At 62.5% G+C, this 16,247-nt stretch overlaps 1 protein-coding gene across 1 annotated transcript; it reads left to right on the plus strand.

Annotated features, from left to right (window-relative positions):
• Window positions 1-767: 767 nt before the first annotated feature.
• Window positions 768-12,556, plus strand: LOC141993346 (alkaline phosphatase-like). The gene is made up of 11 exons (XM_074962883.1): window positions 768-893; window positions 4,709-4,825; window positions 7,006-7,121; window positions 7,940-8,114; window positions 8,410-8,582; window positions 9,265-9,399; window positions 9,720-9,789; window positions 10,382-10,516; window positions 11,121-11,312; window positions 11,692-11,808; window positions 12,094-12,556. The coding sequence occupies exons 1-11, from the start codon at window positions 806-808 to the stop codon at window positions 12,384-12,386; spliced, it is 1,611 nt and encodes a 536-aa protein (XP_074818984.1). The 5' UTR covers window positions 768-805; the 3' UTR covers window positions 12,387-12,556.
• The last annotated feature ends 3,691 nt before the right edge of the window (window positions 12,557-16,247 follow it).

Raw genomic sequence — 16,247 nt, forward strand, 5'->3', positions numbered from 1 at the left:
CGTGTCCACACTAAAGATCCACATGGACGTCGCTTTGCCCATCACTGGGGTGGAGCGAGGGCACAGGCCCCAATGACACTGCTCCGCCGCGGCTCAGGAGAGGATCCAGTCCCAGTCAGACCCACGACGGGGGGATTTTCTGACTGGAAGGAGTTGGGCAGGGTTGGAATTTGGGCAGTAACAGGGTCTGTGATCTATTCACAAGTTTCTTTTGTGACTGCAAAGCCGCCTCCTTCGTTTGCAACTTAAATAGCTCAGCCCCCTTATCAGAGGGGCCAAACCTTTACTGCTCCTCCCAAGGGGTTATTGATCCTCAGCCAGCGTGCTCAGAGCAGGCCTGGATCTCTCACCTTGCACCGCCCCACGCAAACGCCTTGTCTTGGGGGGGGGGGGGGGGAGAAGGGGTCTCTAATCTCGGCGTGCTCAAGTCCCAGCAATGGCTTTTCCCTTTCGAGGGTGACACCGTGATCTCCAGGGTAAGGCATGCGCGTGGGGGGTGGATAACAGAAAGCTTGGCCAGGAACTTTGCAATGGCCAAAGTGGACAGGCATTAGCCGAACAAGCGCTGGCCACTCTGCAGTGGGGAAGGGGAGCCCAGCTCCCCGCTGCTGTCCCTCCGGGATTTTGTTTCTTTGAATGTGATCAACGCTTCTTTCGCCCTCCGCTGCAGGACTTTACCACCCTGACACATTGGGCAATGTGCCAGCCAGTCCAAAGGTGAAAGGAAGCGTCTATAAAGAGACAGCTCCTTCCCCTTGAGAGAGACAGGCAGAGTTTGCGGAGGGATTCCCCCGGCAGCTGCAAAATGAGCTCAGTGCAACACCTGGCCACCGCTGGCATCTGCGTCTACCTCTGCCTTGCCGTTCGCCTCGCTGTGGCTCCTGCGTCTCTAGGTGAGAAGCAAACTTTCCACAAGTCTGATTTGTACAGTGAGGGGGCTTTTTCAGCTGGAAACCTCTCTGCTGTTTTGTCAGATGGGTGGGTGTCTTGTTGCACTAGCTAGGGGGCAATGCATAGCACAGTGAGACTCCCTGAAGCAGCCAGCTAAACTTGGCGGGGGGGGGTCGAGCTACAGATCTGCTGTCCTGGCCGACGTTTGGAAGTGGGGGAAGCTTCACCTTGGGAGAGGGGCTTGTCTTTTGAAAGGGGGTCCGTGGAGCAGATTTGCTCTCCCTATGCTAATGCTGGGGGCACCCACTGCCAACACCTTGCTGCCTTGGTGAACGAGTGCCCAGATGCCAGCAGCAAACCCAGGACAGCACGCCACAAACTGCGGCTTCTTCACTGCCCGAGCACGGCACCTTGTAAAGACAGAATGACGTAGGGGCAGAGCTCACTGCCCGGGCACTGCAATCCTCCTTGTGAAGACAGAATGACGTAGGGGCAGAGCTCACTGCCCGGGCACTGCAATCCTCCTTGTGAAGACAGAATGACGTAGGGACAGAGCTCGCTGCCCGGGCACTGCAATCCTCCTTGTGAAGACAGAATGACGTAGGGGCAGAGCTCACTGCCCGGGCACCGCAATCCTCCTTGTGAAGACAGAATGACGTAGGGGCAGAGCTCACTGCCCGGGCACTGCAATCCTCCTTGTGAAGACAGAATGACGCAGGGGCAGAGCTCACTGCCCGGGCACTGCAATCCTCCTTGTGAAGACAGAATGACGTAGGGGCAGAGCTCGCTGAGACTGGTGGTGCATTGTAACAGTGCATGGGCGGGTGGGGAATCCCTCATATTCCAGAGTTTTGTGTTTACCAGTCAACTTTATTGATACTGCATCAGAGAGACGTACAGAAAGGTCAGGCTTGACGAAGCCCTGGCTGGGATGATTTAGTCGGGGATCGGTCCTGCTTTGGGCAGGGGGTTGGACTAGATGATCTCCTGAGGTCCCTTCCAACCCTGATATTCTATGATTCTATGAAGCCCATCTGGCCATTCTGCAGTGCTCCCCAGTGCTGCAGTGATTCTGCAGTGCTGAGGGGTCTAACTGCAAATTCTTTCCTTGTTTGCCCTGCTGTGGTAGCCAGGTTGGTCCCGGGATATGAGAGACGAGGTGGGGGAGGGAATCTCTTTTATTGGCCCACCTTCTGCTGGGGGAAGGGACCAGCTTTTGAGCTTGCACCGAGCTGAAAATGTCGTCTGGGGAGCTGGAAAGCTGGTGCCTTCCCCCAACAGAAGATGGGCCAAAAAAAGAGATTCCCTCCCCCACTTTGTAATTCTCTCCTTGGCAGAGATGGAGAAGCTGCTCCTGCTTTCTGGGCAGCTTCTGGAGATGAATAGCGGGTAAGGGGTTAGTCGAGTCCGTCAATAGCTATTTGCTTGTTACAGAATCGAACAGGTCACCGGGGTTGTTCACAGCCATTGACAAGCAGCAGCATCCCCGCTGCTTGTGTGACACACACACTTCTTTCCTGAAAACAACGAGGAGTCCGGTGGCACCTTAAAGACTAACAGATTTATTTGGGCATAAGCTTTCGTGGAGGAAAAAACCCACTTCTTCCGCTGCATGGAGTCTTTCCTGAAACATCTGTCAATCCCTTAGGGACCGTCACACGCTATTGATGTATGGAGCTTTCATGAACGTGCCATGGGAAAGCAGGTCCTGTCCCACCGGTTTCTGCTCTAGACTTGTCGGGGTCTCTGCAGGCAGGCAAGACCCTTGTCTGTAGCCGTAGGACTGTCTTCGGCTGTTTACCCATCATGCTAAGATCAGGGTTTTGGATCACTTGGCTCGTGCTGTGATCGGAGGAGGGGGCTTTCCGATAACGGGTCTCCAACGCCCCTGCTATTTAGCAGCAAGCTGCCTGTGTCTTTCAGGGGCCTCGGAAATACACACGCCTTCGGGCTCTCTCCGGAGCCCACTCCCACCTTAGTCCAGCTCTGCTGTTCTCAAACTTCCCTGCACCCACACCCTTCTGACAACAGAAATTACCGCACAAGCCTGGGAGCGGGGACTGGAGCCTGAGCCCCACTGCCCGGGCAATGGGGCTCGGAATTGGGCCCTGGGCCCCAGCAAGTCAAAGCCAGCCCTGGCGACCCCATTGAAATTTGGCATCCCGTCCAGCTGGGTCCAGGGCTGCCGCGCTGGGGAGGAAGTCTCCAGGCTGCGCTAAGGCAGCTGCAGTGAGTGAGGCTGGCACAGGAGGAGGCCAGCTGGGGGGAGGTTGTGACAGAGCCTTGGCCTGCCCCACGGGCCGCCCCAGCTCGGCTCTCCCCACTCCCAGGGTGCAGGCGCCGGGGGGTCAAGCCGCTGCGTGGCCGTGGAAGCTGGCGTGGCTCCAGGAGGTCTGTGACAGTTGACATCAGCCAGGAATTTGGCCCAGTGAAAAGCCCCAAATTAGGGGGGGAAAAAGAGAGCGACTGACGGTTTATGTAGGGCCTAGACAAAATCAAAATGGTGTGCTCTCTGGCTCCCCCTGCAGGCGGTGTTAATTAACACAACCTGCTGGTGCCGGCGCATAGGGAGGGGATTGTCTGTTGTTTAACTGAGAGGGAGCCGTGGATCGCGCTGGCACTTGGGCCTCACCTAGAGCGGAGACGAGGGGCCCCGTGGCGAGAGGGTGGGGGCGCAATCTCCCCCCTTCTTACTGTGGGAGCCTGGTGCCGCAGCTGAGCCCAGCGCAGTGGGAAACGGCCCGGAGACCGGCCTGATCAAAGCCCCGTTGGCAGCGTTTGCTCTTTAAATCTCCCCACGGGAGCCTGCTTCTAAAATCCTGCCCCTGCCCCTGCCCTGGGACATGCCACCCTCAGGGAAGCCCCCGATGGGGAGGAAGCGCCGAATTCCCAGCCCCACTCTGGGTGTTTCCAAGCACTGAGGGGCAGCGCTAGAGGAAACCCGGCACAGCTGGTGCTCGGGGGGGGGGGGGGGGCTGTTTGGCCCTGTGTTGCCCTGGTTCTTTAATGGCATAAGGAGCCCTGGGTGGGGCTGGAATCTGGGCTTTTCCCTGCGTTCCAGCTCCCAGGAGGTAGAAACACCACAGGGGACCAGATCTCCCATCATTTCAGTGCCACGGGTGACTCCCGGCACCCAAATCTCACGCAAAACCCCCAGTGAACTTGTGTGCCTGGGCACCACTGCGCTGTCTGCTGGATGGAACTGGAACTGCTCATCTGTGCGACATAGACCCTGTACTGCAAGCAGCTCGGGTTGATTCTCCGCTGGCCTGAGCTGTGGGAGCTGTCTCCTCCAGGAAGGTGCAAGTGGCCCTGGGGTGAAGAAGGGTGACCGTGCTGGGTGGGCTGTGCTGACGATCCAGACCCTGAGCGAGGGGTTCCCGGGGCTCGGTTTGCTGTGGGAGGCGGCTGCGGGCCCAGGGCCTGTCTCCAGCGGGTGCCGAGTTACCTCCCAGGAGCAGGACTGTGCTGGGGGGTAGGAGGGCCCTTCCCAGCAGCTAGACGCCGGCTTAGCAGGATCAGGGGCTAAAATCCTCACCCGTCTCCGGAAGACCTGGAGCTGTCTGTCCTGGCACAAGGGTCCTGGTGGACATTGCCCGGACTCCCACCCCCACGGGAAGCCCCCCGTTCCGAAGCAGGCTGCCTCAGTCACGCTGGCTCCTGTCCGCTCTCCCAGCCCGGATGGGGCGTGCCGTGGCTCAGCCGAGCAGGGTGATGTGGCTGGTGCCCGCTCACCCGCAGCCTGCCCGCCCCCTGCTCCGGGTAGGAGGGTGCGCTGCGTCCAGGCCCTGAACCCCGCGCTCTCCCTGCCTTTCAGAGGATGAGAAGGCCCCTGCCTACTGGAATGAGAGAGCCAGGAGGACGCTGCAGTCGGCACTGAACCTGGCACCCGTGACCCGCCGTGCCAAGAACATCATTCTCTTCCTGGGCGATGGTGAGTGCTGTGCCCACCTGCTGGCACTGGGTCCTGGCACAGCCGCGGCACCTGCGTGGGGCTCCCTTTACCCCCTTCTAATCTGCCTTTGCCCGCCAGGCCTAGCCTAGTGCCCCCCGGCCGCCCCCAGCCAAGGGGCTGCACCGGCTGCTTGGCCAGGGGAGCCCAGGGCTCCCTGAGGGGACAGGGGGATCTCTGTTTAACCCTTTGTACCAGGTGGCTGGAGCAGATCACGGTGCCAGCTGCAGCAGGGCAGGGGTGCTGCCCAGGGAGACACCATTGCCATGGCTGCCCGGTGCCCTGCCGCTCAGCTCACCGTGGGGCTGCTGTGTCCAGCCACCTGCCGGCCCTCGCGGAGCTTTGTCTGCAACAGGGACCTGACCCACGCGCTGGGCATGGGGCAGCGTTAGCCGGCAGGGCCTGGGTGCCTGGGGAGGGGCCCCGGGACCTGGCACAAGCGGGGCACTGGGGTGAACGCTCCAAGCTCAGCCTGTTTGCTCTTCCCTGCCGCTGGTAGCAAAGGGACCAGCGATTGCGGCTTCTCTGACCCTAGATGGCGGCAAGGCCTGGCCGGGAGGGCTCCTCTCCCCACGGCGCATCTGACCAGGGGTCCCGCCCTGTGCCTCAGTGTCCCCAGAAGCAGCTTGAGGATAGCGCTGCCCTCGACAGCGGCAGGGGAGGGTGAAGGTCGCCATGCACAGCCATGGCTGGCTGTTTGGAGGGGCTGGGTGCGGCCGTGGTGCCCCGGCTCTCCCCAGGAGGGAATGGGGCTGGCTCGGGGCGGGAGGGGTGGGGGGCGGGCAGTGACCTGGCAGCGGGCAGAATCCTGCCAACTCTGGGAGATCCTTCCTGGAGTGTGGGATGGGGGGGTTGCTCTTGTCCCAGCCCCCTGGGGACCCCCACCATCGCAGCTGTAGCCCCTCCCCCCAGTTGTCTTATCTCCCCCACCTCAACCAGGCTCTGCAGCTCTATTTGCAGGGACCTTTAAAGGGCTCTGCCCTCCCCTTCAGCCCTGCCCGGCTCTGCTCTCCCCTCCCCTGACCTTGTCTGCTCCCTCCCTGGGCGCTGATTGATGCCCCTTGGCCCGCCCGGGTTCTGGCAGCTCCCTGGCTCTGTAGGTCAAGCCGTCATTTCGGCAAAGCAAACCCTGGCGCGAGCAGGGGCTGGGCCTGGCTAATGTGGCCGGGGAAGCTCGTAACTCCAGGTGGGGGCCGCAAGTCGCTCCGGGGCGCTGGGTCGTCACAACCTTGGCCCCGTCCAGCCAGAGCCACCTATGCCAGGATCCAAGATAAAATTCCTCTCCTAGCCATGGCCCATCCCTGTGCGCTGGCCGGCCAGGTCCGGCTTGCTGGCAACACTGAGCACTCTGCAGGTTCCGAACACTCAGCCCCGGGGCAGGCTCAGCGCCCCACATCACAGGTGGGGAAACTGAGGCACAGGGGGGAGTCGGCTATCAGAGCTGGGAAGCAAATTGAGCCACTTCAGACCCTGGGCCGGTGCTGAGCCCACTGGGCCACATGGGCCCTGGGGTTATGGCAAAGTCTGTGAGAGCTGGTAGCTGTACAAGGCCTTTGCCCCGCCAGCGCACAGTTCTGAGTCCATCCAGCAGGGGGCGCCAGTACAAGCGTGGGATCAGCATCCTCAGCCCCCGGCCGCCCAGAGAGCGCGCCTTCCCCGCAGGCAACCTCCTGCCCGAGTAGCGCCGCCTCGCCCGCTCCGGGTCCAGTGCTGGCCTCGCTGGGTGCCCGCTGGCCCCGTGACCTGCCCAGAGGAGAGGGAGCCTCGCACGGGGATGGGGGTAGCGGGGGGAGTCTCAAGACACCAAGCGGGAGCCAGTGGGTGAAGTGGGGGGGAGTTTAACGAAGGCGCCGCTGGCTTCTGGTGCAGCCGTGGGCTCTGCCGGGGTCTGGGTCACAGCCCGTCCCTTGGGATGCTCCTGGCAAACAGCAGAGACCATGTGGCTGGGCCCGTCCTGCCACGGGGCACACGGGGACGGGGTCTGCTGGGCATCTCCTGCCAGCCCCAGAACTGATCCAAGAGGCAGCTCAGCAGCGCCCCCTGCTGACCGATCCAGGAGCGGCGGGGACTGGCTCCAGGCTGCGCCCCATTGATGCCTGGGGTCAGCCCCTGGCAGCTCACAGGGCTGCGATGCTAATCCTTGGCTGGTGCTGGGTTTGCAGGCATGGGGATCTCCACCATCTCTGCTGCTCGGATCTACAAGGGGCAGCTGGCGGGCGGGCCCGGCGAGGACAGCCAGCTGGCCATGGAGACCTTCCCCTACGTCGCCCTCGCCAAGGTGAGTGCCCAGCCCCAGAAGGATGGGGCATGGGGCGTCTCTGCCCAGGGGGAGAGAGCAGATTACTCTGCAGCTGGCCCTCAGCAGAGCCCTGGGGCGGCTCTGAACGAGCCTTGGCATTGGGCCAGGCCTAGCCCTCTGCCCCCTGGGCACCCCTCTGCCCAACAGGCTCACTGCTCGGCTCTAGAGGCTCCATCCCCCCAAATGCTCTGGGAGCCAGTCCGTCAGCCAGGGGAAAGTCGCCACGCAGTCGACACCCCGCAAGGGGTCGGCCCTCTCTGCCCTGGGCAGCTGGCGTGAGGTACGGTGCCCCAGCGTGGGCCAGGGAGGGAGGGCCGAGGCTGGCGTCCCTGCTGGCAGGCCCCAGGGAGGGAGGGTCTAGGGAAGTCGGGGTACAGATGAGAGCATAGCAGGGTGTTGGCAGGGCTGGGGTGAGGGGGGCAGGAGTTGGACTGTGATGCGATGACAGCCGGGAGGGGGAGATGACTTCAGACCCAGACTGCGGGGGTGGAGCTGGCCTGGGGTCACTCCCACGTACCGTGCCCTGCGCCCACAGGCCGTGTTCCCCTGCGGGAGGGAGCTCGCAGACGGGCCATGGGCCTCCCCCCGGAAGGGCAGCGCTGACTCGTTGGGGCTCTGCATAGCAGCTGGGAGCAGCCCTGTGGGGATGCGGGGGGTCCCAAATCCCCTGGGCATCTGGCTCCACCGTTCAATCCTCCCGCCGGGTGAGACACCCCCGGCTGCCCGGGAACGCTCCCAGGGCACGGGCTGTTCCAGCCGCCCCCAGTGCCCGTTCCTGGCCCCTTGCTGCCTTGCAGACGTACAACGTGGACCGGCAGGTGCCCGACAGCGCTGGCACCGGCACCGCCTACCTGTGTGGCGTGAAGGCCAACGCCAAAACCCTGGGGGTGAGCGCCGCCGCCGTCTATGGCAAATGCAACACCACGTGGGGCAACGAGGTCTACTCCGTCCTGCACCGGGCCAAGCAGTCGGGTAAGAGAGCACCGGGGACGGTGCCCGCACCATGGGCAGTGCCAGGGAGCTGCCCTGCCAGGATGGGTAGTGCAACCCTGGGCTCGAGCTGACCCAGCCCAGCTTGGGGCACATTGTGCCCTCCTCCCCGCCTGTGCCCCCTCTCCTGTAGCCATCGGCACGACAGAGCCAGGCTGTCTGGACTCCTGGCCCTGCCCGCTGGCCCCAGCCTGGGCACTGATCACCCCCTTCCCTGGCATGCTGAGGCTGCCCTGCAGAGAGCGGCGGTAACCCGCCCTCCCCTCTGGTGTTGCAGGCAAGTCGGTGGGCATCGTGACAACCACCCGCGTGCAGCACGCCTCTCCGGGCGCGTCCTATGCCCACGTGGTCAACCGGGAGTGGTACAGCGACGCCGACCTGCCCAAGGAGGCCATCAGGCAGGGCTGCAAAGACATCGCGTACCAGCTGGTGCACAACACAGACATCAACGTGAGCCGCCAGGGGCAAGGGGCCGTGGCACTGGGGGGCAAGGGACCAGGGGCCTGGAGCAGGTGCTTCCCGGCCCTGCAAGGCCAGCTGGTGCTCAGCCCCCAGCAAGCCACTTGGGGGGCAGGTGTTGCCTACCACATGGCTGGGGGTAGGGGAGAGACCTCTCCAGAAAGCACAGATCTTGTCGCATCCCTGTGACCTCCCGGCATCCTGACCCTGCCCAGCTGGGCTGATTTACACCCGGGCACTGAGCTCACAACCCCCCGATATACCCCGGCAGGCCATGAAGGTTCAGCCTTCGCTTATGGCTGTTTATTTTTCGGAGCCCTTCCCCGCGCCCAGCTGGGGCATGGTGGGGAGGGGAGCAGGGGATAGAGACGGCTCCTCCCCTGGGGTCCGTGGGGCAGGTGTCACACGTGGAGGAGCAGTTATGGGGCCCTGCTTTCCTGCTGGGGTGCCTATATCCCAGCCAGTGGTTTGTCATGACAGCCTGGATGGGGCTTCCCTGCACAGCAGGCCCGTGCACTCCCCATGTCGGCCAGAGGGGGTGCTGCCGACTCCCCTGCCAGGGCTCTGGTCCCCCATGCAGGGGGCTGAGCGCTGGCTCTGCCTGGCCCATAGGGGCGTCGGGGCATGCTGGGCTCCGGTCCACTGACGGCTGGGCTCCCCGCCCCGTCTGCAGGTGATTCTGGGCGGTGGGAGGATGTACATGACTCCCCGGAGGACCCCGGACCCCGAGTACCCGACGGACCCAAAGCAGAGCGGGACGAGGAAGGATGGACTCGACCTGGTTGAGAGGTGGCTCAGTGGCAAGGAGGTACCAGCTCTGCCAGGGCCCCCGAGCAGAGGGGCAGGGATGGGGGGTGCAGCGACCCAGCCCAGGGGCAGCTCCTTCGCTCGGCAGTGGCCCCGAATGCACCCAGCTGGATCTCTACGGGTGTGGCATAGGCACTGTCCGTGTGCCTGTCACACACTGTGCACCCATGGGCATGCACGTGAATTACATGCAGTGCGGGTGTAGGCGGGCCTCTGACACGCTCCGGGGGGGTGTACCTGCCCCTGGGGGGCAGGTGAGCATGTACGTGGCAGAGATGCACTGGGCGTGGCCTGGCTGAGCCGTGTCTGTTCTGGTGGCAGGGGGCGCGGTACGTCTGGGACAAGAAAGGCCTGGACGCCGTCGATGAGAACTCCACCGACTACCTCCTGGGTAAGGGTGTCAGCTGGGCCGGGCAGGGCCGGCCCGTGCTCCTTGGCTGGCCGCGGCGAGAAGTGCCCCCCCCCTTGCTGCCCATGCGGTGCCGTTAGCTGGGCTTCTCCGTACAGCGACATGGGGGAACGAACCCCGGCTGGGCAGGGCCCTCTGGGGCTCGGTCCCCCGCTGCAGGGAGCTCCCTGGCCCGAGCAGCAGCCCCGCCGCGGGCAGGAGGGGGCTGGAGTCCGAGGTCCATGAGACCAGTCCGTTGGGGACCATCTCATGTGTGAATTCGCTGCGTTCGGGGACCCGCTCTGCCTCTGCATGGGGCTGGCCCTCAGAGCCGCATGCACCCCACTGCTGCCCCGGGGGCACAGAGAGTGCCAGCCCCTTGGCACTGCGAGCCCCGGCCAGGCTGGGATGCCAGAGAGGGAACCAGCCTGTAGCCCCTGAGTGCCCACAGAAGGGCAGGGGGCCGGGCTGGTCACAGCTGTCCCAGGGGCGAGGCGGGTGTCAGGCCCGGGTGAATAGGATCCTTCTCCCTGGGCCAGCCCCCCAGCAGCACTGGTACCGGACAGGCCCTGATGCTGGCGGCTTATCCTGGCAGGTCTCTTTGAGCCCAAGGACATGAAGTACGAGCTGAACCGCGACGCCGGCACGGACCCCTCCATCGTGGAGATGACGGAGAAGGCCATCCGCATCCTGCGCAGGAATCCCCGTGGCTTCTTCCTCTTCGTGGAAGATGAGTCACCCCGTGGAGCCGGCCCAGCCCCTCCTGCCGGCTGAGAGTGCGGGTTCCTCTGGCCCAGCAGGAGGGAGTGGCATGGCCCAGGCGGGCATTCAGGCGGGTGGGAGGGGGAGTCGCAGTGTGCCAGGGGCGAGTTATGGGCCGACCCGTGATTAGTGTTGCCAACTTTCTGATGGCAGAAAACCCAACACCTCTGCCCCGCCCCTTCTCTGAGGCCCCACCTCTGCCCCGCCCCTTCTCTGAGGCCCCACCACTGCCCCGCCCCTTCTCCGAGACCCCACCCCCACTCACTCCATTCCCCCCCCCCATTGCTCGCTCTCCCCCACCCTTGTTCACTAGCTCGTTTTCACTGGCCTGGGGCAGGAGTTGGGGTGCGGGAGGGGGTGAGGGCTCCGGCTGGGGCCAGAAATGAGGGGTTCAGGGTGCGGGAGGGGGTTAGGCTGCGGAGGGTGAAGACTTGAAAACCGGACGCCTGGCAACCCGACACGCGATGCCAGATCTCTGCCCCAGTGCCCGGGGGCAGCTGCCAGCCCCGTGCCCAGGCAGGGGAGTGGAGCTGGAGGGTCGGGGCCTGACGGGCTCTCTCCCCCTTCTGCACGAGGCAGGATCGACCACGGGCACCACAGCAGCAGGGCCAAGCAGGCGCTGAGCGAAGCCGTCATGCTGGACCGGGCCGTGGCCCGCGCCGCCTGGCTGACCCACGCCTCGGAGACCCTCACCGTGGTGACGGCCGACCACTCGCACGTCTTCAGCTTCGGGGGCAGCACGCCGCGGGGCAACAGCATCTTTGGTGAGCGGGGGGCTCCCGGGGGGCTCCCGGGGGCGCGGAAACCCTCAGTACTCGTAGGTCACAGGGCAAGTACCCTCCCTCCCGCTCTGCAGATGCCCCTCACTCCCGACCCGCAGCCCCCTCCCCCCGTGCCCCTCACTCCCGACCCGCAGCCCCCTGCTGTCCCAGGCCTGGTATCTCTAAGCCTCAACCCCCCACCCATGGTTGTTAGCTCCCTTGGGACCTGCCATGGGCTCAGCTGCTGTGGGCACTGAGCTGTGGGTGCCACCTTTGGGCGTCCCGTTATGGCCATGCCACGTGCAGCGCCCAGCCGGGAGGGGGTTGTCAGTCTGGGGCTGCCAGCTGAGGGTCTGCTGACGTCTCCCCGTGTGCGTGACAGGCCTGGCGCCCAAGAAGGCCGAGGACAAGCGGTCGTACACCAGCATATTGTACGGCAACGGGCCGGGCTACGCCATCGCGAACGGGAGCCGCCCGGATGTGAGCAGCCTGCCCATCGGTAAGAGCCGCTGCCCGCCCCAGCTGGGCCCAGAGTCCGCCCTGCCGCCAGGGCGCCCAGGGGGAGGGTGCTGGGCCCCTCGCTCAGGGCGGTGTGTGCCAGCCCCGAGGCACCGGGGAGGAGGCGCGGAGGGTCACTTTGTCCCACGCTCGCCTCGCCTGAGTCCGCCAGTTCCCGCCACCAGCCTGGGGGCGCTGGGGCTGGGGAGGCATCGGGAGCTGCCGGGAGATGGTCTCATGACTCACAACCCGTCTGTCTGTCTGGCTCCCCCCATCGCCCTGGCAGAGGACAAGGATTACCGGCAGCAGGCGGCCGTGCCCCTGGACACCGAGACCCACGCCGGCGAGGACGTGGCCATCATGGCCAAGGGCCCCATGGCCCACCTCTTCCACGGGGTGCAGGAGCAGAACTACGTCGCCCACGTCCTGGCCTACGCCGGCGGCCTGGAGCCGTACCACACGGGCCCTGAGTGCCTGGCGCCGAGCTGCAGGTCAGGCAGCCCGCGCCTCAGCCAGCCCCCCAGCCTGCTGCTCCTCGCCCTGGGGGTAGCCTCCCTCCTGCTGACAGCCAGACTTTGATCTCTGCCAGGCCTGGGGGACCCCCCCATGCCCTCTGCTAGCAGAGCAGCCAGTGCCCCCCAGGCTGTGGGGCTGGGCGGGCCCCGGCCCTCCCCTGGTACCATGCGAGAGCGACGCTGTCGCTTGTCTGTGTATATAATTTTGTAACAGTCTCCTGCCCTCCCAGCTGCCCCGGAAATAAAATCTGCCACCATTTTATTATTACCCCTGTCTCTTATTTTGCTGGATGGCTCCCCACACCCTGAAATGTCAGAAGGCTCCTGATGGGAGCCACTAGCTCCGGATACCTCTGAGTCAGGCTGTCCCGGAGTCCCCGGGGGCTGCTCCGGAACTGCTCCCTACGCAGCCAGGCAGGACTCTGGGGAAGTCTCCTCTCTGGGAGCAGCCTGTCTGCAGGACAAGCAGCTCACCCGGCTTCCACCTTCCTGGGTCTGACCTTGGAGCATTCAGCCTCCTCTGCCCCTCCGTGCGCTTCCCACAGCGAGTCCGCCCAGGTGGGGTCCTGGGGAAGCCAGAGGGTCCTGCCCCCCAACTCCGCAGTCAGACGTGACTCTCAGCCAGCCAGTAAAACAGAGGTTTATTAGACGACAGGAACATGGTCTAACACAGAGCTTTTAGGTGCAGAGAACAGGACCCCTCAGCTGGGTCCATTTTGCGGGGGGCAGGGAGCCAGACAACCCCATCTGCACTTCACTCCATGTCCCCAGCCAGCCCCAAACTGAAACTCCCTCCAGCCCCTCCTGCTCTGGGCTTTGTCCCTTTCCGGGGGCCAGGAGGGCATCTGATTCCTTTGTTCTCCAACCCTTTAGCTCTCACCTTGCAGTGGGGAAGGGCCCAAGCCATCCGTTGCCAGGAGACAGAGTGTCGGCCATTTATGTACCCTGGCCCTTTGCTCTGCAACAATTACACCCCCTTATCCCACCACCTAGAGACTTAAGAAATGCATAGGGGAAACTGAGGCACCCCCACAATATTCAGAGGAAACATGAAGAACAGTCCCGCTTCGTCACATCTCTCCCCCCTTCGAGACCGAACTGAGTGGGGTCACTTTATCCGGTGACCTGGGGAAGTTCGAAGCCACCAGCGTTCCCATGGATGCCCCAGCATCTCTCCCGTTCCTTGGTGGGAGTTACACCAGGCCCTTCCAGTTTCACGCCCTCCCTTAGGTCGGGGGTGGTCGATAGCACTCACATGCCGCATATGGGAAGGTTTATACGGCCCGTGTCTTTTGCCACCCTAAAACCCACAGGAGTCAAACTGGGATCGGGTCTTCTCCCAGCGCTCCAGTCTGGAGGGCTGCAATTCGGGCTCTCTTGGTTAAGGGTCCCCATCTTGACCTGGGCCACATACTGTTCACTTACAGAACAGAAGCATGGAGACATCCCTTTCTCAACAACCTTGTCTCCCCAACAAGCTGGCCAAACACAGCCACTTGGTTATAGGACTGTTTAACTTTCTTAACAGCTTTCACTCCATCTGAGACCTTCTGAAAGCTATCCACACTGGATCTTTCAACAGGAAAGTCAGTGGATCCATTCACAACAGAAAATTTCTGGCTGTTAGGAACTGAAACTTTCTTGATTAAATCACTTTCACACCCTTCAGTTGCAGTAAACTGCTTGCGAAGTCTCCATGAGGATTCCTTTCCCTAGGGCTTTTCTATGCAACAATTCACCCTTCACAGAAATTCTGCCCTTACCCTCTTCACCTAGGGCTTGTTCTAGAGGAACACTTTCCTGAGCAACAACAGACTCTTTCTGGGTCTCCCTTACATCCAGAATTACCTCTGCCCCATCTAGCGGATTCCTACACAATCCCCTTTCAGGCAAACTTACAGACTTCCTAGATAAAAGGTCAGAAGCATTCTCCTTCCCTTTGCCACACACAAGTTCAGGAATCTTTTCCTTCTTGCTACATGTTTCCACACCCTCAGTAGGTAACACAATCACATCACCTTCATGCTCTCCTTGTGCCCTGGCTAGGATCTCACCCTGATTAGACAGAGTTGCTGCACCCTTTCCCAACAACACATTAGCAACAGGCAAAATACAAGCACCAGAATTGTCTGGTCTCTGGGATTTTACATAGACCCTAACTGGACGCGACCTAGTTACAGTGCCATTCTCCCGAGCAGACACAAACTTAGGACCCTTCCCTTCCTGGGCTTTAGCTGAATCCAGAACCAGCTCTGAGACAACTGCATTACCCTCAACCATCACAGGCTGAAAGGCCCCTTCTGTCTGCTCCACAGACAAAGAAGAGCCTGACACACTTTCTCCTTCACCAGACACACAGCTTGGGATCTCATTCCCCTTGTCCCAACACACAAGGCTGGTCACAGACAGCTGCTTGGAGACCGGGGTAGCTCCCTCCATAGGCAAGTCAATACTCCTGACAGACACAGGCACATTCCCTTCACTGTCCCAATTCTCCACCCAGCTAACAGGTAAGGTCCAGGGACGCTCATCTTCCACTCTCCTCGCCTTCCCACCCTGCTGACTAGACACAGCCATCGGCTCACAAGGCTGCCTAGGTTCATCCAGAGTTTCCTTACCAAGCTCCTTGACACTCCCAACAGATCCCCTGCCCTGCCTGTGTCTCCCCCAACTCAGCTGGGGTCTTATCGCCCCCCTTGCTCAGCACTGCCCTTGCTGTCCCAGTGGGGCAGGCAGCGAGCTTGCTGCTTTCCTCACAGCATCAGAGCCAGCGGGAGCCCCTCTCCGGTGTGCAAGGGGGCGGGGAGCATCTCTCTGTCCCACCCAGCCCCAGGGGTCTGGTTACAGGCAGGCAGGTAGCCTGAGCCTAGCCGCTCCTCCCCGCTGCCAGCCAGGTCATCTGCCTTTTCATGGACCATTTCCCTCTCCACCGATTGGTTCCCTGGATTCAAATTCAAACCCTTGGCGGCTACAGGAGCAAGGCCTGGATCCTGTCCCAAAGAGACACAGTCACCCCACAACAGGGTCTCGCAGCTGGTATTCTGAAGAACCCCAATGACCAGCCACCCAACCCCTCCTGGGTCTGCACAGGGATCTGGGCCGTAGGCAGGGTGAAGGGCTTCATCCCTGGGACCCTCACCCAGCCCACACAGCCCCTCAACATCTGAGGCTGCACCACCAGGGGCCTGACACCAGTTCTCTCTGTCCCAGGATCTCGCCACCCCAGGAATGTCTCCCCATTGACCATCACCTTCCGCTCCCACTGGGGGTCCGAGGGGCCTGGCCCCAGGAAACTCCACACAGACATATAGGTCGGGGTCAGGAGTGGGAGCCTGTCCACCTCCCCACCCATCTGGCTGACGGAGTCTATGGCCTTGGGACCCAGCAAGGGAGCTAGACACCGGGGCTTTTCCGCAGGGTCCCCCTGGCTCAAATTGCCAGCCTGCTCAAAGGCAGTGAGGTGGGCATCCACATCCCCCCCCTCCTTAACCAGGGGCAGCAATTTAGTCTCGAGGTTCCCTGCGAAACTGGCCCCCCGGGGTCTATCCCCACTCAGCCCTGGGAGGTCCCCTATGCCTCTCCGCTCCCCCACCGCCAGTTCATGCTTCTGCTGCTTCTGCAGCTCTTTCTCGGGCTCTCGCTGTCTCTCACAGTCCTCTTGCTCTCTCGGACTCAGCTCCAATCCCGTCCGTCTCCAATCCCCGGGTGGGGAACCCAATTGTGAAGACCCTCGTCTGGTCGGGGACAGGAGTCTTGGCGATGCCTGGCTCCCACTCCAGCTGCTCCCAGATCCTGCTATAGCCCCATTTGGGGTCAGGAATCTGTTCCTTAGAGCGGTCATCCTCCTCCAGCTGCACGATTAACTGTGCTCTGGTGAACTTTCCAATGTGCAACCCTCTCTTTCTGCACAGGGTTACAGTGTCCT

The sequence above is a fragment of the Natator depressus genome, chromosome 9, assembly GCF_965152275.1.
Source record: "Natator depressus isolate rNatDep1 chromosome 9, rNatDep2.hap1, whole genome shotgun sequence".
In the NCBI taxonomy this organism is placed as follows: domain Eukaryota; kingdom Metazoa; phylum Chordata; order Testudines; family Cheloniidae; genus Natator; species Natator depressus.